The sequence below is a fragment of the Acinonyx jubatus genome, chromosome D2 (assembly GCF_027475565.1).
Source record: "Acinonyx jubatus isolate Ajub_Pintada_27869175 chromosome D2, VMU_Ajub_asm_v1.0, whole genome shotgun sequence".
Classification (NCBI taxonomy): domain Eukaryota; kingdom Metazoa; phylum Chordata; class Mammalia; order Carnivora; family Felidae; genus Acinonyx; species Acinonyx jubatus.
Genome location: NC_069393.1, coordinates 71,840,149 through 71,863,897, shown reverse-complemented (window position 1 = coordinate 71,863,897; position 23,749 = coordinate 71,840,149). Strand labels below are relative to the sequence as shown.

Genomic DNA, 23,749 nt, shown 5'->3' with positions numbered 1-23,749 from the left:
GACAGAGCATGAACAGGGGAGGGGCAGATAGAGAGGGAGACACAGAATCGGAAGCAGGCTCCAGGCTCTGAGCCATCAGCCCAGAGCCTGACGCGGGGCTCAAACTCACGGACCGCGAGATCGTGACCTGGCTGAAGTCGGACGCTTAACCGACTGCACCACCCAGGCGCCCCAACAAGGGATATTTTAATAACATGGGCTCTTGTTAGTGTCCCCTCCTGGAATATGACCACCTGCCAGTCTCAGATCTGGGTCATTAGAATTCATTGGGTTGACTATAGGATCTCCTATACCACTTGGCCAACCTGCGTGAATCCAGTTGTGTTCAAGGCCCAAGACACAGAGGAGACAGAACCATACCTCTTTTTTGTAAAACCCTGTTTATCTTGCGCCGATGATGCGTCTGTGTTTTATTTTATTTTATTTTTTTTTTAAGTTTATTTTTGAGACAGAGACAGAGCATGAACGGGGGAGGGTCAGAGAGAGAGGGAGACACAGAATCGGAAGCAGGCTCCAGGCTCTGAGCCATCAGCCCAGAGCCCGATGCGGGGCTTGAACTCACAGACCGCGAGATCGTGACCTGGCTGAAGTCGGCCGCTTAACCGACTGAGCCACCCAGGCGCCCCCAAAATAGGTTTTGAAATTGAATAAGAACTCACCACTTTGTTTCTAAAGATTTTTTAATATATTTTTTTAAGTAATCGTACACACAACATGAGGGCTCAAACTCACAATCTAGAGATCAAGAGTTGCATGCTCTACCAACCGACCCAGCCAGGCACCCCAAAACTTATCACTTAAAATAAGGGAGGCAGCTATGAAATAGCATCAAGGTCCCTGATGTGGTGTCAGTAGATCTGGGTTCAAATTTTGGCCACGTCAGTCAGTCACTCGTCGTATGACTTAAGAGTATTAGCCTTCTTGGGGCTTCACTTTCACTGTCTGTAAAATGGGTGATGCTTGCTAGTGGCTCAGCCAAGTGATTTCAAAATCCCATGGCAGGATTCTTCAATCCTGGTACAGGATTTTGTACTGTAACATGCTGTACAAGGGAAAGAAATTCTATTTGGGGATGCCTGTAACTTACGATGAGAAGTCAGCTTGACTACGGGATGCCTGTATATTTCAAAAAGCCCTAAGAATCCAGGGTCCACCTCCAATACCACCCCAAACAACAGTATCATGGTGTTAGTATTTCTCTTCACCTCCTAGACGGTGATCTCCTTACATAAGCTGATTCTTCCACTTGCTGTGGAACACTGCCACGCTGTATACCCATCATCTTGGCCTTTCTCCAGAATAATGGTTTTCCTCTCGTGTCAGAGATCAGCTTTGAGCTTCTCATGTTCCGACCACCCTTCGTTGACCTGTCATCACTGGGTTTTTCATGGCCCTGGGGCTGGTTTACAGGGAAACGATGAGGCACCAGTTGGCTGAACTATAACAGCTTGTGATATGGCTCTGGTCTGCCCGAGATCTCCATCTACCTAGAAGCAGTTTGAGTCTGCCTGTGCCCTGTAGGTTGTGCCAGAAAGTAGCTAAGGAATTGTAAAACATTCATAGGTAGAAGTAACCAAGGTGTAGAAGGAAGACAAAGCGTGGGGTTATGGGAATGACATTTGAAAATCAGATTATGGTTTTGTGCAGGAGTCTTTCTGCACTCAAATGTAGCTGTGCTAGCAATGAACTCTGTAAAAGGTTTCGTCCGAGACGTCAATTTGAAATATTATGATTCATTTTATTCAGAGAGTTTAATGAAAGGTGAGTAAAAATTGTTCTCTTGTTACTTGGAAGAAAGAGAAAAGAATTGAAGTGTGTCAGAGCCCTTCGGAAAAGCTACAGCGATGTAAATAATGGCACCAGATAAACAGCCGAGGGGGAGCGAGAGTAGGGATGATGTGAAGACGCCTCCACCGTAAAACTGAAAAGGCTGGCTTGTTTTCGACCCGAATGCCAGCGTCTGATTTTGAGAGACATTTTCACTTTTACATCTGTTGTTCGTGGAACAATATTAGAATACAAAGCAGCTCGAAGAAAACTTGAAGGCCACGCAGCAGCAGAGAAGATAGACGGGGGAAGCAGGATTCCGCTAAGAATATGAAAATGAGTGGTGGACCCTGCCCTTCACCTGGTAGTGACGGGCGGAAACGCGACGCTGACCTGTGACCCTGGCACGAGGAGACGGAGGTGGGAGGAGGGAGAGCAAGGGCACTTACTGGTGCCCTCAGTACTTGCAGTGGTGCTCGATGTTTTTTTATAGTATCCACATCTGACGTGCACAATAGCAAGAAGAAAACTGGTTTTTTTTCAAAATATGGTCAGATTGGAAGCCATATACCTTCCCCTTTGCACGGTTGACAGATTCTCAGCTTTTCCACGGAAAACTACTGCTCAACAGTGCATGACTTGACAAGAGAAGTGACTCTTTTGCATTTTGGTTTTTAGTGCATTTAGCAAACATCTTCAGAAGCCAGTGTCTGTGCTCATCGGGGGGTGGGGGGACTATAATGGCGAAGGAAGCAGCTATGACCCCTGCCCTTCTGGAGCTTAAGGTCTGGAGCCTTAGAATTCAATAGTTAACTTACTTCATGTTTTTAACCACAAAAGGAATGCATATACCTTGTAAAAAATACAAACAGTTCTAAAATGTGTAGAGTAAAAAAATGGGGAGTTTTCTCCACACTCCTACTTCTACCTGTCCATTAAAAAAAAGTGCATGTGGGGGCACCCGTGTGGCTCAGTGAATTAAGTGTCCGACTTCAGCTCAGGTCATGATCTCACGGTGCGTGAGTCTGAGGTCTGCGTTGAGCTCTGTGCTGACAGCTCAGAGTCTGGAGCCTGCTTTGGATTCTGTGTCCCTACCTCTCTCTGCCGCACCCCCCCTCTCAAAAATAAAATAAATGAGCATGCAAGTTAGTGGGTCACAACCAGAATTTCTTTTTAAAAAAATGCACATGCACGTACACACATGGGAATATTACTCAGCCACAAAGAAGAAGGAGATCTTGCCATTTGTGACAGCATGGATGGATCTAGAGGGCATTAGGTTAAGTGAAGTAAGTCAGAGAAAGACAAATATGATTTCACCTACGTGTGGAGTCTAAACAAAACCAACACAAAAGCAGAAACAGACCCATAAATACAGAGAACAGACTGGTGGTTGCCAGAGGGGAGGGGAGCATGAGGGGATGGAAAAAATGGGTGAAAAAAAAGGCAACATAGAAAAACAAACCAAAAACAGGACCCTCCCTCAATAAGGAAGAAACAGCCAGTTGTCTTCCTGTGTTAAGTTTTTGTGTTTTCTTCAATGTAATTTCATTTTTTTAATAGAAACAGTATTTTTTCTTTTTTTAAAGTTTATGTATTTACTTAGAGAGAGAGTACATGCGGGTGATCAGGGGAGGGGCAGAAAGAGAGGGAGGGAGAGAATCTCCAGCAGGCTCCATGTTATCAGCACAGAGCTTGATATGGGGCTTGATCTTACAAACTATGAGATCATGACCTGAACTGAAATCAAGAGTCGGACACTTAACTGACTAAGCCACCCAAGTGCTCCGATGTAATTTTAGTTTTTAATGAAAGATTTTCCTGTACTTTTTGAATATAGTTTTTCTTGCTAGTCAGTGTAGTTTTCCTTATTAGAAAGCATGGGTGCCTCATTCCGAGTGTAGTCTGGATATACTAGGGGACTGTTGTGTAATCGGTTCTGTTCTTCTCCCAGACAACTCAGGTGATATTTAATATTCTTCCGGAAAGAATGAATTACATATTAATGACACAAGCTTTTCTTCTCTTTTTCATTCTTTGAAAAGATTCATGAAATTCCTCCAAAATTCTGGAATCTATGTTTGTGTGATAAGAGACTAACCTCCCTAACCCTAGCTGTCAAGTTCTTATCATAGTTAAAAGCCAAAGTCATAGGCATTTGGTCACTAAATTTCCTTTAAACACATCGTTAGAAGGCGTTGTGTAGAATATTTCATGTTAGTGTCTTAAAGTCTAGAAAAAGTCAGACTAAGTCTTTTCATGTTACCATCGTTACCTAGGGGAATTTATTTTCTGTATGTTCTTTTCATTGTATGCTTTTACTATTTAGGGATTGTTACAGGGTTTTGAGAAAGAAATTCCCATTATTAACATCCCCAAGACATAATCCTCACCTTTTCTTTTCAAAAGAACCAAGTTGAGATTATTTTTGATCGTGTAAATTTGAACAAGTTTTCCCGAGTGCTGTGTCGGGAAGGAGAGCTGTGTCTTTCTCCCAAGAGAGAATGGGAGCTCAGAGAAGCAGTGCAGTGAGAGGGACACAGCCGTGCCTTGACTGATGACAGTGGCCTGTGCCCAGCACTGTTCGTCTGCTGAATTCACCGGCTCTGTCCTGGTCGCCCACACCAACTGCTGCCTCTCTTTCTGCTCCTGGCCACCAAGCACTCTTGGGAAAAGCCCTCACTTGCCGGAAAGCCAGAGAACTCAGTGACTCTGGCTGCTATTTTCAGACCTTCCTGTTTCCTCTCTAAGGTATTTGCTAAGACACTGGCAAGGGACCCCAATCAAGTTGAGTTTTAAGAGGGGAAAAATGGCTTAAAACATTACTGTAATAGTAATAATAGCAATAATAATAATAATAATAATAATAATGTTTTAAGAGGGGGAGATGCCTTAAAACATTAATAATAATAGTAATAATAATAATAATAATGTTTTAAGAGGGGAAAAATGCCTTAAAACATTACTGTAATTCTGTAACTCAGAATAGCTCATTTCAATTATAGTGCTGGTTTCAGATGCCAAACCTGGATGGCTCTTCCCTAGCGACAGCGATGCCTTTGACCTCACCGTCCTGGTGCGCAGCACCTATGCGTGTGCACACACGCCCATTCCCTCACGCCTCCTCGGCACGTTCCATTCTTACGCAGGAATGAGCTGTCTGGTGGAAGGCGAATGCCAGTTTTACTTTCAAATGCCTTTAAGAATCTCAGACTCTGGGGGCGCCTGGGTGGCTCAGTCGGTTAATAACGCGGCCGACTTCGGCTCAGGTCATGATCTCTCGGTCCGTGAGTTCGAGCCCTGCGTCGGGCTCTGTGCTGACAGCTCAGAGCCTGGAGCCTGTTTCAGATTCTCTGTCTCCCTCTCTCTGCCCCTCCCCTGTTCATGCTCTGTCTCTCACTGTCTCAAAAGTAAATAAAACATTAAAAAAAAAATTAAAAAAAAAAAAGAATCTGAAACTCTGAATCTCTACTATAATAACATGGGCCTAATTTCAGAGTTTATGAAACATCTCATGTGTAGAATCACCTGGTGGCTAACGTGTGGAGGGATATTAAGGAAAAGAAGCAACAGGTTCATAGAGAATAATGTCGTATTCAAAAATGTAACCTTGTGAAGACTAGGTGAATAATGTATGTAAGTTGCTTAGTAAAGCAGCCAGTAAACATTAATGTACGTTTTCCCATTTCTTCTTGACCCCCCTAACTTAACTACTTTTATCACTGGGGAAAAGCTAATTGGTTTAAAACAAAACATTAGGTTTAGTAAATATCAGAGGAAGGAGATTAGGCAGGTGGTTGAGAGCTTAGGCCTCGAAATCAGACAGATCTTAGCTTAAATCCTGGTTTTGCCACTTTCATGTGTTCTTGGGAAAGTTGCTTAACCTCTCTGACTTCAGTTACCTTATTAGTAAAAATGAGATACTAATAGCATCTACTTAACAGTGTTGTTCTAGGGATTAGATGATGTGATACGTGTGAAATCAACACTGCATCTATCACATAGTGTTAGTAAATTTTAGCTATTCAAGGAAGAAGTATTTAACTCATAGGATTTATGTAAGGATTAAAATAACACGTATAAAATATTTAGTAGAGTACTTGGTATAAGATAAGTTCTTGATAACTATTAGTCAAGACTATTAAGTATTAATGTATTTTAAAACAATAAAACAATGAAAAACTGAGGTATAAAATAAGACTCATTTATTGCATATATGCCTAATTGGGGCAAGGGTGAAAGTCCTTGAAGACAGCATCAAAGTTATGGTTGAAATCATAGGGGTCATTACTTCTAGAACTATGATACTGTACCATTCAGCAATCGTCTTTAACTTTTTAAAAAATGTTTATTTATTTATTTTTGAGAAAGAGAGAGAGAGAGAGAAAACACAAGTGGGGGAGGGGCAGAGAGTGAAGGAGAGAGAACCCTAAGCAGGCTCCACCCTGTCAGTGCAGAGCCTGACGTGGGGCTCGATCTCGCAAACCACAGGATCATGACCTGAGCCAAAACTAAGAGTCAGATGGTCAGCCGACTGAGCCACCCAGGCGTCCTGCCTTTAATTTTTTAACAGAAGCTCCACGTGCTTTCCTGTTGCTCTGGTTTCGGTTGGGGAGATACGCGAGATTGATTGGCACGTATATCTTTTTGTCCTTCCCTCTTACAGATGTTCATCGAACAGAACAAGCTCAAGAGACAGAGCCATCTTCTGCTGCAGAGCTCTGCCCCCGACCAGCAGCTGTTGAAGGCTTTAGAAGAAAATGCAAAACTTGTCCAGCAACTTGAAGAAGAGAGAATTCAGCATCAGAAGAAGGTAACAGGTTTTCTTCTGGAGCCTGGATACACACCAACCTGCAAGAGAAGGCTCAATGCGGTCCCTAGATAGAGCTCCCTCCTTGGCATTAGTGAGTCTTTCCAGTCTTCTCGTTTTTTAGAAAAATGTCACCAGCAAATGAAGTTAATTTAGTACCCAATTGAAGATTTAGAGCGCACTATCCCAGACTTCATAATGATCTTTAAACTGTCCAAAGGACTGAAGAAACGAGGGAAAGAGAGAGCACTTGCAAGGAGCTTGGTTAAGTCCCAGAAAGCACGGTTGGGACATCTGCGAGTTGATTGTGTTTCTGGAGACCGCATACACCGCGAGAAGTGTGTTTGTCTCGGAGAGCTCATTGGAAGGCATGGGTTTTGTTCAAAGAGGGAGGGAGCGTCCACATTAGTAGTAATTGTTTGCTTAGAGAAAATTTCCGATTTTGTAAAACTCGCACAAATATATATGTTTAAAGACTTCCCAAGTGGTTATTTCATTTTGTTCGAGTGGAGCGATTCCAGCAGACACAGCCCACCTTCCTGCGCCAGGCAGAAAAGATCGTCATCCCGGTAGGTGAGAGAGAGGAGGCGGGAGGGGTGGGCAGGCGAAGAGGTGGAACAAAGACTGTGAAGTTAAAGAAACCACTTAAGAAAAATTACATCAATATTTATACTACTCACAGCGTACCTCGTTTGTGAAGAAAAGGTTGTTGGCTGCCGTTTTATCATCACCTGTCAAAGTCTCTCTCAGCGATAATATTGACGTTTAATCCTCGGAAGTTTCTGGAGTTTTTACAAAGTTGGTCATGAGGCAGAGTTGATTTTTTTTTCCCCCTCAGTGAGGAATGTTGGTGTATGCGTAGAACCTCCAGATGAGTGGAGAGTGGCAGCGGTTGCCCCTGGGAGGAGACCTAGGGAATAGAGCGGGGAGGAGAGAATTTTTTTCTTTTTTTCTTTTGGTCCCCACAGGCAGGAATTACCATTTCAAATAAAGAGAGGGAGGATAAAAGAAGGGTTGTGTTCATTCGGCTCGTGTTGGAGTTGTCTTAGTTTTGAAAAGTCTTACTGGTTGTAGTTAGCGCATTTAGTAAATAACGTGGGCCTAGAGCCAACCGAATTGACGTGAAGTGTGGGATTCAGCCACTGCATATCTACCTTGCCGGGGTAGGAAGAGAGAATAGGTGATACTAAATTTGAGCACATGGTGAATGCAGTTGTAGCAATCAGGACTTGTAAGGTGGTTACGCTAGAATATATACTTCCTCTGGGTGGTCTTTCATGAGTGTGGTCTTAAATAGCTCTCCCCTGTCTGTGGGATCCCCTGCAGAGTTCCCAGCAATCTTTTCAACGCTGTGTTGTTTTCACGATGATGAGAACAACACATACTTCATCTAATGGACAAACTTTTAAAATGCGGTACAAGTTAAAGAAGAAATGAAGATTACCCAAGAACTCCATATTTTGGTACCTATCCAAGCTTTATGCAAATAGAGAATTTTATGAAGGTAGTTTAAATGGAATAATACCGTGCATACTGTTCTACAATCTGATTTTTTTTTTCCAGCTGGTAACGTATCGTCCTGTGTCAGTGTGTAGTGAGCTGTGTGATTTTAAATGGTTGTATATATAGGACCTCATTTAGTGAACACACTATGATTCCTTAAATCGATAATATTGGTGGATATTTATTTTCAATTCTTCCCTGTTAATAAGAACACTGTAGTGAACATATTTGAATACGTATCTTACTATTTCTTTTTTTTTTTTAAGATTTTTGTAAAGTTTATTTATTTTGAGAGAGAGAGAGGAAAAGAGAGACTGCATGAGCGAGTGGGTGAGGGGAAGAGAGAGAAGGAGAGAGAGAGAATCCCAGGTAGATTCTGTACTAGCAGCACAGATCCTGACGCAGGGCTCAGTCTCACAAACTGCAAGATCGTGACCTGGGCCGATCTCAAGAGTCAAACACTTAACGAATTGAGCCACCCAGGCACCCCGTCTTACTATTTCTTTAAGGCAAATTTTAAAAGTAGTATTGCTGAATCAAATGGTCTTTCTTTCTTTTCTTTTCTTTCTTATTTTAGAGAGAGAGAGCGAGCATGCATGAATGGGAGGAGGGGCAGAGAGAAAAAAATCTTAAATTTTTTTTAATATTTATTTTTGAGAAAGACAGAGACAGAATGTGAGTGGGTTAGGGGCAGAGAGAGAGAGAGAGAGGGAGACACAGAACCCGAAGTAGACTCCAGGCTCTGAGCTGTCAGCAGAGCCCGACGCGGGGCTCGAACTCACGAGCTGTGAGATCATGACCTGAGCTGAAGTCAGATGCTCAACTGAGCCACCCAGGCGCCCCCAGAGAGAAAGCATCTTAAGCAGGCTCCATGCTAAGCATGGAGCCTGACTTGGAACTCGATCCCACAGCCTGGGAATCATGACCTGAGCCAAATTCAAGAGTCGGTCGCTTAACCAGCTGAACCACCCAGGCACCCCTCTTTCTTCTTTTTTTGTTTTTTAAAGGTTTTTGATACTTGTTACCTAATTGTCCCCCAAGGGTTCTTTTTCATGCTACTTTAATGTTCTCTTGAAAATGGGTATGAAAGTAATAATCTGTTTTAAATGAATTTCATAGGTATTATGTTACCTTTTTGACCCATGTTTACACATTTAATTATCTGGGATATTAAGTCTCCAATAAATTTATATCGACTCACATAGCTGGTATTTTAAGCATTGACTGTACTCTAGTATTTGGGTGGTTTTTAGGATGGATTGGAATCTCTTTGCCATGAATTGGAAAGTAAAGGGAAACAATGATGTTTTTCCCCTCTATTTTTGCTTGACAAAGGAAAGACTGTAAAGTTCTGTTTATAAATTCCAGGTGAAAGACTTAGAGGAGCAGCTAGAAAACGGAGCACTCCACAGAGAGATACGCAACCTTAAACAGCAGCTGGGGCTTCTGGAAGAAGATAAAAAGGAATTGGAATTGAAATACCAAAATTCTGAGGAGAAAGCCAGAGATTTAAAGCATTCCGGTAAAAGCATCAAGTGGGCTCCCACGTCTTAGCAATCTGTGAATTCCCCACGCCCAGCCCCAACAGGCCGGTAGCTAGTCCAGAACCCTTGCCCAGTGCTTGAATACGCAAGTGACTGCAGTTGAGTCGAATGGCCACTGTTCTCCAATGATCCGTGAGCCCTTAGGCCTCTTTTTTGGACTCCGTGTTCGTGAGCTTCACATACAGAATTAAGAGACAAAGATACCGCTAATATGAGAAGACCAACATTTCAGCATTTCTCAGGGCTTCAGATAGGAGTGTTCGTGGAGTTCGTACGTTGTTCATTTTAGGGCGCGTTTCTAAGAAGAATTCAACTTTAAAGGTTCATACAGCCCTCGTGTTTGGTGTCTAATTATACCCATGAACTAATACTTTCAGTATCACAGCTAACAATAAAATGGGCAACAATATGTATATTAAGTGGAAAAACTTTTAAAACACCAGGGGATATTTAAATCAAAGGATTTATTCAGTCAGTTCTAAGAAGGCTTGACAGGAATGTGTGAATTGGATTATTCCACAGGGATAAGTAATAAGTTTCTGTCGGAAGGTAGGTGATTTAAAGAGGCAGGCCATTCCCTTTTATAACAGCTTCAGTATTCACTTCAGCTTTTTGGTTAATTTTATACTAGAATTTTGAAATCTGTATGGAAGAACCATGTAGGCTTTTTTTTCCCTTTAAAAAGGATTCAATGCTTTCTAACCCACAATGAAAATGAACCACAATTTATCTTTTTAATTTGATCTAAAATTAAGAAGTATTCCATTCTTTTTAAGTGAATACCCAGGCAGCTTGTGGCCAAAGCCAGCTTGGTTATATATGTAGAAACAAATAGGCAGATCACTGGGGGTGCAGTCATTCATGGAGAGAGGACTGGCTGGGGACAGAGAGAGCCATTCCTGAGTCCAAACAGTATTCAGTACCCAGAGCCTATCAGAGCCCATGTTAGAGGTATTCGCATCTGTGGTACACATTGAACTCGAGCTTCTTGAACTCAGAATCTGTGTCTTTGCACAGCACCAAGCATGGACCCTTTCACACTGTTGGTGCTTAAATACCTGTTTCGTTCATGACGTGAATGCATCGGAAGGATAAATTGTATTTCCAGAATGCTCCTTCGCTTTTTGCAAACAGTTTCTGAAGTTAACAGACCTTTGAGAGTCTGAGTCTGGCTAAAATCAAGAACTCGAGGATTTGCAATTTTTGAAGGAAATTAAGTGGTGGGGGAAAGCGTGCTATTCAAATTCATACTGAATGCCATCTTTAAAATTAATGCCCGGTCTATACATTTCAAAAGTCCAGTATTAACAATTTCTTAGTGTTTGAGTGGCATTCTGTTTTAACAAATATTTCTTCAGCCTACTCGGTCCTTACTCCCCGCCCGTCCAGCATTGTCCTGAGTTTATTTTTCTTTCCCATAGTTGTATTTGTAGCCACAAGACAGTCATGTTTTCTTGTAACCTGTGTAAGGCCTCTCTCGCATTAGCGGGGGCAGCCTGGAGCATAAACATGTTAAGACGTTCTGCAGTTTCCTACTGAGATTTCTAACTTTGCCCGAATGGAAGGAACTTGATTTTGAGAGAGGCTGTGTGTTTTCATCTCTGTGGGGAAAAGGTGTTGTGTTAAGTTGCCCGTTTCGGCTCTTTTCTGAACGCTTGCTCTCTGTGCAGTTGACGAGCTCCAGAAGCGGGTGAACCAGTCCGAGAATTCGGTACCTCCGCCGCCGCCGCCTCCACCGCCACTTCCCCCTCCTCCTCCCAACCCCATCCGGTAAGTGTCTGCGGGAGGACCTCTTGGCATCAATGCCCTGCCTTGTCTGAGAACCTGAAGTTGATGTGAGCGGTAGCCCTTCTTCACAAACAAGCAAACTGCTGTCTTTGCCTCATTGGAGGAGTGGGTAGTAAAAACTCAGAAACGCTGAAACTTATCAGCTGGTACTTCTCTCAGCAGATTTTTGCAAAGGCCGATGTATCACTCCCGTCTTGTAATCTATATAGAAAGGGCAGAGACATTCCTGTGGCCTACCCTGTTCTCCTGCCCGGGATGTTCCGATTCCACGCGGATGTCCCAAACCCAGGAGCCAAGACATTTGTGTAAAAAGTCGGATGCTTCAGTTGTAAAATTTCACTCCACGATGCTGGGATTTCCGTTAAGTGGAAGACCAAGAAATTTTGAGCCTTTCTCGGGTGTTTTTCCCTTTTCGCATCCTGATCTGAATTTGAAAAGCTCCGGTTTACTCATTTACTTTAAAAATCAAAGTACTAAATGAAACAAAAATTTATCAGTAGTAATTGTCACAGACTAGTAATTAAGCTAAAAGTGCTCATTATGTTTTATCCCTAACCTCACATTTAAACCTTTAATAATGCCGAGAGAAGAACGTTCCATAAGAAGAAGATATTACGTTTACGTTCTTGTGATAGAGAATCATCTGTGCAGACAAGAATTCACTTTTTCTGAAGCCTGAGCTGACTTGATGGTCCCGAGTGCCTGAATTAAGCACAATAGACCCTAGAGTCAAACATCGCCTCCTTTACGGCTGGTGCTTCATTCTGACACCCCGCATTACGTCAGACAACCTGTTTGCCCTGGTGACAGCTTACCTCCTCTTGTCATGATGCTAGCTGCTTCTGTATAATTTATTCTGGAACAAATGGAATTTAAAATTTTGCTAGCGGTTTTGTTTTTTGTTTTTTGTTTTTTGTTTTTGTTTTTTTTTACCTTTCATTAACTCATGTGTTTTGTTTAATCCTTTCACCCGGAGAGGCCATTTATTCACGCTTTGCACCTTTGCTGCTCCGTCTGAATAGAAAGTGTAGCATTTTCCTCCCACATGACTATGAAAACGGGACTTTGCCTTTTAAAAAGATTCTCATTAGTTTTCCTTACTGAGTAGGGGATGACATAATCTACTTTAAGCCATTGAAGTAGTCAAGGCAAAATAATTTTTACATGTGATCGGTCTGAGAGTCAATTGAAAGAATTTCAGGTATTTTAAATTCTTTTCTGCCCTGGGTAGCTAAATCTGTTGGAGATATTCTGAATTTGACATTTAAAATAGGAAATTCATCCCTTTGATCTTTCTCTAAGGTGTAGAATTTTGAGCCGATAAGAAAGGTCACTTCTGTCTACGAGGAGGGAGAATTGTGAAGAAAGTGATTATAGTCTTGCCGTTGGCCTTTAATTTTTAGTCTAACAAATCTTGAAGCCCTTGGAATTAAAAGTAAAGTGTAACCTAAATAGAGTATTTTCCCAAAGAGCACTTTACAGTTATACTGAGAAATGAATGTAGGACTCAGACTATGTATGTCTAAAGCGTGAGCTCTTTTTTATAAGGCCCTTTAAAGAAAATTTTCATTGAATAACATGAATGATTTTTATTATAAGATGAATTTAAGTAGTGTAAGATGTAATTTCTCAGTAGAAAGAAGTTTTTTTTTGGTAAGGAGTACTTTCTTGTCAAAGAAATATATTTGCGTGTGTATTGAGTTTCATTGGACTTTGAACCCACAAATCAAGGTTTCCTAACTTTGTTCCTCAGCCATTTGTTTTACCCTGAGATAGATCATGGATATAAATGAAAGCAGAAAAAAAAAAGACTAGGGCCTGCTCCTTTGACCCAGGGGACAGGTGGGAGAGAGGAAAGTGAGGAAGAAGGCATACGTTGGTCATGTTTTATAGGCAGTAGTGAATGCAGGAGAGATCCTGGGCAGGCATGGCTCACGGGGAAGAGTTGGGTGTATTGGTGTATTAGTCGGCATTCTCCAGAGAAACAGAACCTGTAGGGGTGTGTGTATATACCTATGTACATGTATGTGTATACATCATATACATTCACATAAAAGATTTATTCCAAGGAATTGGTTCACGTGATTATGGACTATGACAAGTCCGGGGTGGGTTGGAAAGAGAGCCAACAAGGAGAGCCTAGGCTGTGGTTTCAGTCTGAAGGTCAGTCAGCCTCCAGACCTAGGAAGAGGCAGTGTTTCAGTCTGAGTCTGGAAGCAGGAAAAAGCAGACATCCTAATTTCAAGGCCAGAGGGCAGAAGGAATTCTGTCTTACTTGGGCAGTGGTCACCCTTTTGTTCTATTGAGGCCTTCAACTGATGCCCACCCACATTACTGACAGTAGTTTGCTTTACTCAGGCTTCCAATCTAAATGTTAGTCTTATCCAAAAACCCTCACAGAAACACCCAGAATAATGTTTGACCCCATATCTGAATACCTCATGACCCAATCAGACTGACTCAAAATTAACTATCACAGTGGGCATGAGAAACACTTATTAAAGAATTTCAAGGTCGATGCCTTCCACTGAACCATTCAGTGTTTGGGAGCTCTTGCTTGAAGCTTTTATCCATTCAGTTGGACTGGCTGTGAAATGGGGCAGTTTTAGCCAGAGGTTTGGATTATTGGTCCCAAATGCCTTGTCCTGGTGTTCTCATCTGGCCTGGGAGACCTACTTTATCTGTAACCTAAGCCCCGTCTTGACAGAGGGCTCTTTTTTAATATTACGGATGATGCTTCTCTGGGTACCATATAAGTCTCCCAACTATACTTCAATTCAGAATAGTTGAAGTTAATGCTTTCTCTCATCTACTTAGGTGCTTTACTTCATTTATGTAAATATACACAGATATTTCGAACAGTACAAATAACTTCCTGCTTTGTAATCTTTATGTACGATAATTCAACACTGAAAATTTTGGAACCAGAAATGGGTTCATTACAGAGTGTTGTGAGAGAGTAAGGGGAGGCCCCCACCTGGGGACAGCCCTCTCCAAGCCCCCCTCTGCTGTGGAATGTTAACCCTTAGACATCGAATATCCCTTGCCCTCAGTCACAAAATGGGAAAAATGAGCAAAAAAAGTTTGCATTATTTCATTTCTCCCAACTTTTGGAATAAAATATGCTTGTTTTAAAGTTCTGTGTAAATAAGGATTTCTAACTCCTTGTGAAAATAATTTAATTCCATTTGGGGCCACCGTGAGTCCAAAGAAGACAAACTAAATGAAGTCAAAAGTCCACTGACTGATTTTTTCCAGTTGGTAAGTTCTGAAAGCCTCACAGGGTAAAGCAGAACGTAGTGCTTTCTTTTCACTGTGCTTTGCGAGAGACTGTTCAGTGTGTTTGGGAGTTTTCATAAAAGGCAGTTTGAGGATTAATAATAAATCTAAAGGCAGAAGTAAGAAATAGAAACATCTGAAAAATTACGGTCATTAGGAAACACTGAGTTGTTCTGTCCTCAGCCAAGTATTGCTGTGTGTGCCCAGGCATCCCTTTTCCTAGAGGCAACACTGTGCCTTCCCAGCTTGGCCTCCTCAGGACTATTGTGTCCAATCCAGTTTATCACACAGAGGACATCGATAATGTAGTTGAAGGAATTCAAGAATTCTTGGTCCGTTTGGTTTTTTTGGTAAACTATTTTGAGGAGGAATGATAACATATATGGAAGTGTGCACCAACTTATGTACAGTTTAAAAGTGATATAAAGCGAACACCCATGTGTTCACCATCCAAATCAAGAAATAGAAAAATACTGGCCTAGACTCTTATCCTTTTATCCCTTTTTGAAAGAAAAAAAATTTCTTGCCTACATATATATCCCTAAACTCCTATAAATATACATATGGTTTTTTTCCTGACTATAGAAATTTAGAATTTTTCTGTCTGCATTTGAGTCTTGTTCTTTTTACTCTACGTTATTTTGCAAGATTCATCCGTGTTATCTTGTGTAGCTGAACTTCATCCATATTCATGGATACATAATCCATTTTATGAATGTCTCCGTGTGCTTATCCATTATGGTGCTTATAGACATTTGCGTTATTACCAGTTCAAGGAAATTATGGAAATTCTACATGAACGTTCTCGTACGTGCATCCTGGTGTACAAGGGCTTGCATTTCTGTAAGATCCACGGAAGTGGAGTCGCTGGCTCCTAGAATGTGTGTATCTTCAGCTCCACAGGATGATGCCAGTTTTCCGAAGTGGTATTGTCAGTTACTACACTGTCTTCAGTTTGAGAATTCCTGTTATTCCACAAACCTACCAACGCTTGATATTATCAGACTTAGCGTTTCTTGCCCATTTGATGACAGTGTAACTAAATCGGTGTGGGTTTCATTTGTGTTTTCCTAGTCACTAATGAAGTCAAGCACTTTTTCTGTATGTGTTTGGGAAGTTAGGACATCTTCATTTATGGAGTTTCAAGGCTTCTGTCGATTTTTTCTGTAGGATTGCCTGCTTTTTCTCATTGATCTGTAGAGTTTCTTTTTTATTCTTTATGGTGTCTTTTATTACATGGAGATCTTAAAATTTTAATGTGGTCAAATTTGTCATGATTTGGATTTTGTACAGATGTTAAAAACATGGGCCAGAGAGACTGTGGTCTAAATGTATTTTATCCCTTAAGTATCTGGTCTGTGTCATTCAGATTCAGAGGTTTTTATGCCCATATTTCACAAATAGATATTTACTGAGAGCATCCCCTATTTCTTTCAGCCTTCCCTTTCCCTCAAATGTATTACATAGATGGCTGTTTCTGAACTTGGGGTATGGATATTGACACTGTTTTCTGTATTTGTTTTACTTTGCGTCATATTGGTGATTATAGTGGCCCCCTTCTTTGAGTCATTAATTTGCTTTGAATAATTAGATGGTTTCATGCAGAAAGGGATGAGACATCTTTCTCTTCCCTAAAGTGATGAAAAGTTTAATAACTTACTAAAAGTGGTAAATAGACTCCTAAATTCTGGCATTTACGTACCTTGAGAAGAATTGGATTTTTACTGATTATTTTGAATCAGTACATTTTATTTCTTGGATCATCAAGCACCCAGTAACCTCCTGTTATTCTTCTTCTTTCTCCCAAAGATCCCTCATGTCCATGATCCGGAAGCGATCCCATCCCAGCGGCAGTAGTGCTAAGAAAGAAAAAGCAGCTCAACCAGAAACAAGTAATTCTCACCCCGTTTGGTTTGCTTTCAGTGGTTTTAGCCCAGTTTTTCGGTAACATACGTCCTTTTTGAGTTCTTTGACCGTGAGCAGTTTGGGGAGAAATGTGAACTTAACAGCTGATAAGAAGGAACAAGATGTCGCTGCCTTTAAGCAGCTCATTGTCTAGATCACGTCCCTGTAACGTGCATTCTGCTGGGATGTGTCTTTACAGGATGGGGCAGTTTACAGGCTGATGTGTTAAGGAAAGAGAGGGAGTGATTCCAGGTGAGGGGTTTGGGGAGGGGTTTTTAGAGTTGATAGCAAGTGAGCTGAACCTTGATCAGGCACCTGCTGTCTACTGGTGCCATGCTGTGTACTGGAGACAGAAGACACAGAAGTTACATTGAGTGGGGGAGACAGGCAGTAAACAAGGGTGATCACTTGGAGGAAGAGCAGAGGTTTTTCTAAGAAAGGATGGAGGCGGGCTGCCGGTTTCAGGAAGCGATGCCTATGCTGGGCAGTTTCGATTTAGCAAGTCAGGGTGAGGGTATTTAGAATAAAAGTTCACGTAGAGGGGCAACAGATTCAAGGTCCAAAGAGGGGAGGGAGCTTGGCCTATCAGGAAACTGAACAAAGGTTGGTATTTCTGGAACATGGGGTGCGAGAGAGGAGCTGTGAGCCAGATTGTGGCGGCTGTGGTCAAGGTTTCAAAATGTATCCTAAGGGCAGTAGGAGTTTTAAGGAGGGGTGTGACATGATGAGATGGGTCTTGTTAAAAACATCCCGCTGTCGGCAGCAAGAGGACAGAGAGCAGACTGCAGAGGAATGAAGGGATGAGGAGAGGCCGTCCGTCATTCAGATGCCGGCTGGCTCAGATGAGGGGAGGGTGGTTGCAGTAGAGACACAAAGAAGTGGCAAATCCAGGAGCGACTCTGAGAGGTGCGATTCCCAGGACTCTGGCTCACTGGAGAGGGAGAAGTGGAAGATCACATGAAGAGACGGGAGTGGGGGAAGAAGAGCTTGCCCATCGAGCAGAGGCACTGGGCGGCCAGGAGTAGAGTCATCGGCTCACAGGGCTGCGGGCAGGGGTGCGCAGCCACACGGAGAGCAGCGGAGACCAGTAGAACCCACACGAAGCTCAGCACGTTTGCCTGGCAGCTGTTAGTTGCAAAGCGTGGTGGATTTGCCCGGTTCGAGCCCAGGCTGGTACAGACTTCTTGGCGCCCTTTTCCTACCCCCCAGGTTCATTGATCCAGGCCAGCCGCTTTCCTGCCACTGGCAGGGTGACATTCTCAGATCCGTTGTCCCACGTTCTATGACAGTGCTACGCTTCTCACTGCATCAGAATAGAGTCCAGACCCTGTAGGCTGCTTATCGATGGTTCTCTGCTGTTACCTCAGCCTCATTTGTCTACATCTGCTCCTCCTTATGACTGGACCATTACCTCGAGGCCCCCTGTGCGCTTGCTCTGTCTTTCCTCATTCCCGCATTGCCTGCTGCCTTTAGTCTACTCAGAGCTTTCTCTGGCAAGGGGTTCTAATTCTGCCTCTCCTGTGCAGGTTCCAGGCTCTTCCTCCACTGCCACTTATTTTTTTTTAATGTTTATTTAGTTCTGAGAGAGAGAGACAGAGCGTGAGTGGGGGAGGGGCAGAGAGAGAGGGAGACACAGAATCTGAAGCAGGCTCCAGGCTCTGAGCTGTCAGCACACAGCCCTATGTGGGGCTCAAATCCCTGAACTGTGAGATTGTAACCTGAGCTGAAGTGGCCGCTTAACTGACTGAGCCACCCTTATTTATGAGTGTTGGCTCATTGCTCTGTGTTGCTATAGCTTTTTGCTTCGGATTTTGTAATGTCCCATCCCCCAGCCTCCGCTGTGGTGTTTGCGTTATTTCTACATCTCTCCTCCTGAAGAGATTGCAAGCTCTTTGAGGGCTTACTCCTGTCTGCAGGTCTCCCACAGCTTATATGCATCTTCAACGTTTATTTATTTATTTTGGGACAGAGAGAGACAGAGCATGAACGGGGGAGGGGCAGAGAGAGAGGGAGACACAGAACCGGAAACAGGCTCCAGCCTCTGAGCCATCAGCCCAGAGCCTGATGCAGGGCTCGAACTCACGGACCGCGAGATCGTGACCTGGCTGAAGTCGGACGCTTAACCAACTGCGCCACCCAGGCGCCCCTTATATGCATCTTCAATGAATCCAGGTTTAGACCCGACCCTATCTTTCCTAGCCGGAGCCTCGCAGCACCATTACAAATGAAAGCTGTGTTTCCATCTTGTTTTGGGACAGTTGGTAAGTCTTAGAGGGTTGGCAGGGCAGTCAGCATAAAATGATTTCCCTGTCTAAGTAAATTACATTATTAGCTTGTCAACCCCCACAGCACCCTTAAAGTTAAAACAAAACAAAGTTCTGAGCTTCTTAACCCCCAGTCTCAGAAACCATACAGTTTTCCTTGAAATGAAAGTGATACTTCATTTACAATTCATGAAATGGGGCAGTAGTCTCTCCCTCATTCTTGAGCTATTGGATTATTACCTGGGATATCACGTTCCTGATCCAGAAGTCGCTCATGAGATTTTAAACTGAAGCCACCCTAAAACTATACTGCCTTAAGTGATATGGACCACAGCCATACGTGGTTGGAGCTTCTCTCTGTCTGGCAAGGTATTTATTTATAGTGACTTGTTAGTAGTTCAAACTAAAAGCTAGTTGTTAAATGAATAAATCAACAGTGATTAAATGCATGATGAGTAAGTACAGAGCATCAGACATTGGGGTCGTCTGTAACACCTTGGAGTTTGCATTTACAAGTAGAGACCAGTCTTACTAACAGTATTATCTTTTGTTAGCATCTTATGGTGGCTTTCACTAGCTACTTGATATGCTTCTCAGAGCTGATGAATGAAGAAACTATTGTTACCAATGGCTCTTAAAAAGCTTGATTGTAGGGGCGCCTGGGTGGCTCAGTCGGTTAAGCGGCTGACTTCGGCTCAGGTCATGATCTTGCGGTCCATGAGTTCGAGCCCCGCATCAGGCTCTGTGCTGACAGCTCAGAGCCTGGAGCCTGTTTCAGATTTTGTGTCTCCCTCTCTCTGACCCTCCCCCATTCATGCTCTGTCTCTCTCTGTCTCAAAAATAAATAAACGTTAAAAAAAAAAAAAGCTTGATTGTAGGGGAAGGTCTGTGGAATATTCTAGAAGTAGAAATAACAAACTTTGAAGTTAATAACTCTAATTTTGATAAGAATGCATTTATTGAACAAGTTCTGAGATTTCAGAGGTATGCTTGCTGTTTTGTCATATATTTAGGTCATTAATATGTTGGTATTGTCTTACCTCAGTTTGCTAACCTACTGAATGGAGAAAATCGTAGTTCCTATTTCATAGGGTGCTTGTGAGAATTAACGAGTCTCCTAACATGTAAACTGTTTAGAGTAGTACCGAGCATATAGAAAGTACTCAAAATGTTAGCTTAAAAAAACAAAAACAAAAAAAAGGACAAGGTTCCAGCTACTCTTTGAGGGGTAGTAGTCCTCATTCGGGAGGCTCTTGTAATCACTGTAGTTAAGGGAATATCCTTAACGTTATGATCTTACGTCACACTCAAACTCATTCAACCATGATGCGTTGTTTAGAAATTTTGCCCATCGTGGTGGCATAAGATTGTTTTTAAATGCCTTTTAGAAAATGTTAGTGAAAGAGAAAAGTAATCCTGTGGAATTTAAAAAAAATCATTTTCCTTTCTTGTAGGTAATAACAAAAGGTTTTATTGAGCAACAAGGTGATGGTTTTGTCTGTGGGTCTTTTCTTTGAGGAACGAACTTATTTTTCAAGTGGGTCTTAAACTTTAAGCCTCAATTAATTACATGTAGCTTTCTGATCCAAGACTGACCTTGAAGCACTAACTCAAAGAACATTTGATTTGATTTTCCTGTGGCAGTTCGGTGACATTAGACCTGTTGTCTTCATTGGTCCCTTTTCTTAATCTCCAGCATCCTGCATATTTCTATTGTCCTTCTGATTACATGCTTTTGTGAGACAATTACCAACTGCGGGATCGCAGAAAGAATTACAAAACATGCCATGAGCTCTCTGTAGGTGATTCTTGCAGATTTATTAGAACTGCTTAATAGTTGAGAAGTTCGTATAGATTGCTTTTTGCTAGTTCAAAAACAGGGTCGGTGAGAGAGAAAGCTTGTGTAGCTAACCTAGCGTTGCCCTTGTATTGTGTCCGAGTAGGGGATCTGATAAGAGTGATTTCTTTTTCTTAAGACCAATTAAGCCTTTACCTTTGAAAAAGACTAAGAAATTAAAGCCTGGTTTATAATCTGTACACAATACAGATAGTGGTCCTTCTCTGAATTATCACTATGATTCTGGCAAGCAAAAATAAGAAACTACTTTAAATTCCTGTTATGTTAGATGCTGCAGCAGATTTGAATGGTGTTGACCATAATTCTCCATCTGTCTGCCTTAATTAGTTTTTGTATGGTGCATTTAATTGGGTTTCAGTCATTCCTTACAGAGTGCTAATCTGTTTGTCGGCAGTGTTCCTGTTGCCATGCAGCTCTTCTTAAGGCTCACTCCAAATGGCAGGCTTTCTGAAAATCAAATGGTTTTTTTTAGGATTAAAAAAAAAAATTCCAAGGAATAACTTCCATACCCATACCAGGTGCTCGAATGGCAGACCTGGGTTTGTGTCTCCCCTGACTTTGAATAGGGTCAGCCAAAGCACCGCATGGTGCATAATGGGTATTCAGATACCGAATGAGTGAGTGAGTGAATGAATGAATGAAGGAGTAAATCTCTATCCCGAGTGATATTCTTATCTGTCCCCTTGTTGATTGGGGAGCCGTCAGCAGAAGCTGCCCGAGAAAATGCTACTTAAAGGCATACAGTTGATCAACCCACAGTCTTGCCTTCTTTCATTTATTGACTTTGTTGCCATGTTTCCCATGTTGCCTGGTGAAGGGTGCTTCCTTGCCATCTGGATCTGAAAAATGCTATTTGGGTATTGAGAACTTTTCATTCCCAGCATTTCAGTGGCCTGTGGAGATGACAGGACCCTATCTGAAGTCAGGACTGTACCAGAAGACCTAGGTTGTTTGATGAATAGAGCAGTGATCCTGTCACTGAGGTGCTGCTGAGGTGAGGATGGTAAAACCTTCTGGACTCATCTAGTTGCTCCCCTAGGCACGACGTACGAGGAATAGCTACTCTGTGTTAGCGTGAAGGCCACATGGCAGAAAAAGAAGCCATAACGTAGGCCTCATTAGTGCAAAGCCCAACACTCCTGTCCATTGGCTTGGGGTCATTGTTATGATGGCCTCCATTTATAAGTCGTCCTTTGGGATTTGGTTATTCCTGCTCAAATAGCAAAAATATTAATAGCCATGTAAAGCCAAAACTTGAATAAGTCATTCAGCAGGTAGATACCTGCTGAGTGCCTACCATATGCCCCACACTGTGGAGTGTTCCAGAGAGCCCAAGTGGAAGGTCTTTATGAGGTATTTAAACTTAAATATATCGGTTGCAGTGAATGAGGCGGGTGTAAACACAAGATCTAGAATGGCATTAATGGTGATAAATGTTCCAAACGTGATTCAGTACCTTCTTTGGTCAAGCTGTTGTGCAAGAGACAGATTTCATTATTCTAATCAATAGCGTTAAGCCCACCTCAGCTATATTCATCTAATTGATGCATATTTCAGCAGCTTCATTGTTTTTGTAGCAAAATCGTGCAAAGGTTAGACAATAGACAGTTGAAATTTTTTAAATCAAATTTAATTACTTAATTGCAATCATTTCTGGGTGTGTGTTTTCTTTTAACATTGACAGTTTTAAAAGACTCGAAAAAGGGTTGTGTGAATGTTTCCTTCCGTTGTGATTCCTAAATAAAAGATGGCAATTTAAAAATAGATTTCACCTATTTGCTATTCATCTTCTGACTGTGGCAAGTTAACAGATCTCTTTTATCTTTTATTTTCAAATGGGCTTTTTGATAGTTATTCCTTCTTTGGGCTGATTCCTTTGACATAGGATGTTATAAGTTCTAAAAACATCACGGAGGCAAAGATGAATGATTATTTGGGGTACAAAGCTGGAGAAATGTAAGTCTATCATTATGCTGACAAATGGAACCAAATTCTGTTCACTTATTTAACAGAGATGAGCCAATATTGACTTCCAGGCTACAAATTAGACCTCAGATTTTAGAACTGTATTTTTAAAAAACAGATCTTTTATTATAGGATTTTTTTTAATTAAAAAAAAAAGTGTGGCTACCTGGTAGCTGCTAACCTCTGTAAATTGTTATGCGATGTTTTGTGATTTCGTCTGAGAAAACACTGTGGTTAATTACAACGTGCAGGTTTCCTAAGTCACCAAAAATAGCAAGTAGCTGTTTTCCTGTAACATAAGATGATTTACATGTGTGTTCTTTGACAGCCGAAGAAGTCACGGATCTGAAGAGGCAAGCCGTCGAAGAGATGATGGATAGAATTAAAAAGGGAGTTCATCTTAGGCCAGTGAATCAGACAGCTAGACCGAAGGTAAAGGTACGGGATGACTAATTCTTCCCCTCCCGTGATGTTTCCTTTCGCAAGTGTACAAGTTCCAAGTTTGATGAAAGCTGCACCAGGACTGACTGTGAAATCTTAGGATGAGACTGATGTGTCGTAAAAGCCTTTACTTTTCTACAAACACATTTCAGGAGAACTCTGAGCCACCGTTGACCTAAATCCCTGTAGAGAGAAAGTGGGGGCACCTGGCTGTCTCAGTCAGTAGAGCAAGTGACTGTTGATCTCAGGGTTGTGAGTTCGAGCTCCACACTGGTTGTAGAGATTACTTAAGCAGGGTGCCCTCCTCTGCTTGATCTGAACGGTTATGCCAAACAAATAATTATTACACCCTTTCTTTTCTTTAATTCCTGGTTCTTTTGTGTAATTCAACAAGTATTTATTGAGTATCTGCTCTGTGCCAGGTACTGTTCAGGGACTGGAGATAAAGCAGTAAACAAAGGAGACAAAAATCCTTGCCTTCCTGAGGCTTCTGTTTGAGTGTGAAGTAGAGGAGGGCTGGGTGGGCAGGTGGCCTCACATGATGATGTCACAACAGACCTAAGCCGACTTCTGAAAAACGGTGAGGTTCATCGGATTGTTTTTACTAATTTTACAAACCTGTTCC

At 42.1% G+C, this 23,749-nt stretch overlaps 1 protein-coding gene across 5 annotated transcripts in view; it reads left to right on the top strand.

Moving 5' to 3' along the window:
* Positions 1 to 23,749, top strand: part of SHTN1 (shootin 1) — a 100,801-nt gene that overhangs the window by 47,347 nt on the left and 29,705 nt on the right. For all 5 annotated transcript variants that reach the window (XM_027063207.2, XM_027063206.2, XM_027063209.2 and 2 more), the window contains 5 exons: positions 6,434 to 6,580; positions 9,449 to 9,602; positions 11,295 to 11,394; positions 16,501 to 16,583; positions 23,012 to 23,121. In XM_027063207.2, the coding sequence (XP_026919008.1) occupies positions 6,434 to 6,580; positions 9,449 to 9,602; positions 11,295 to 11,394; positions 16,501 to 16,583; positions 23,012 to 23,121 (594 nt within the window). The remainder of the gene's footprint in view (positions 1 to 6,433; positions 6,581 to 9,448; positions 9,603 to 11,294; positions 11,395 to 16,500; positions 16,584 to 23,011; positions 23,122 to 23,749) is intronic.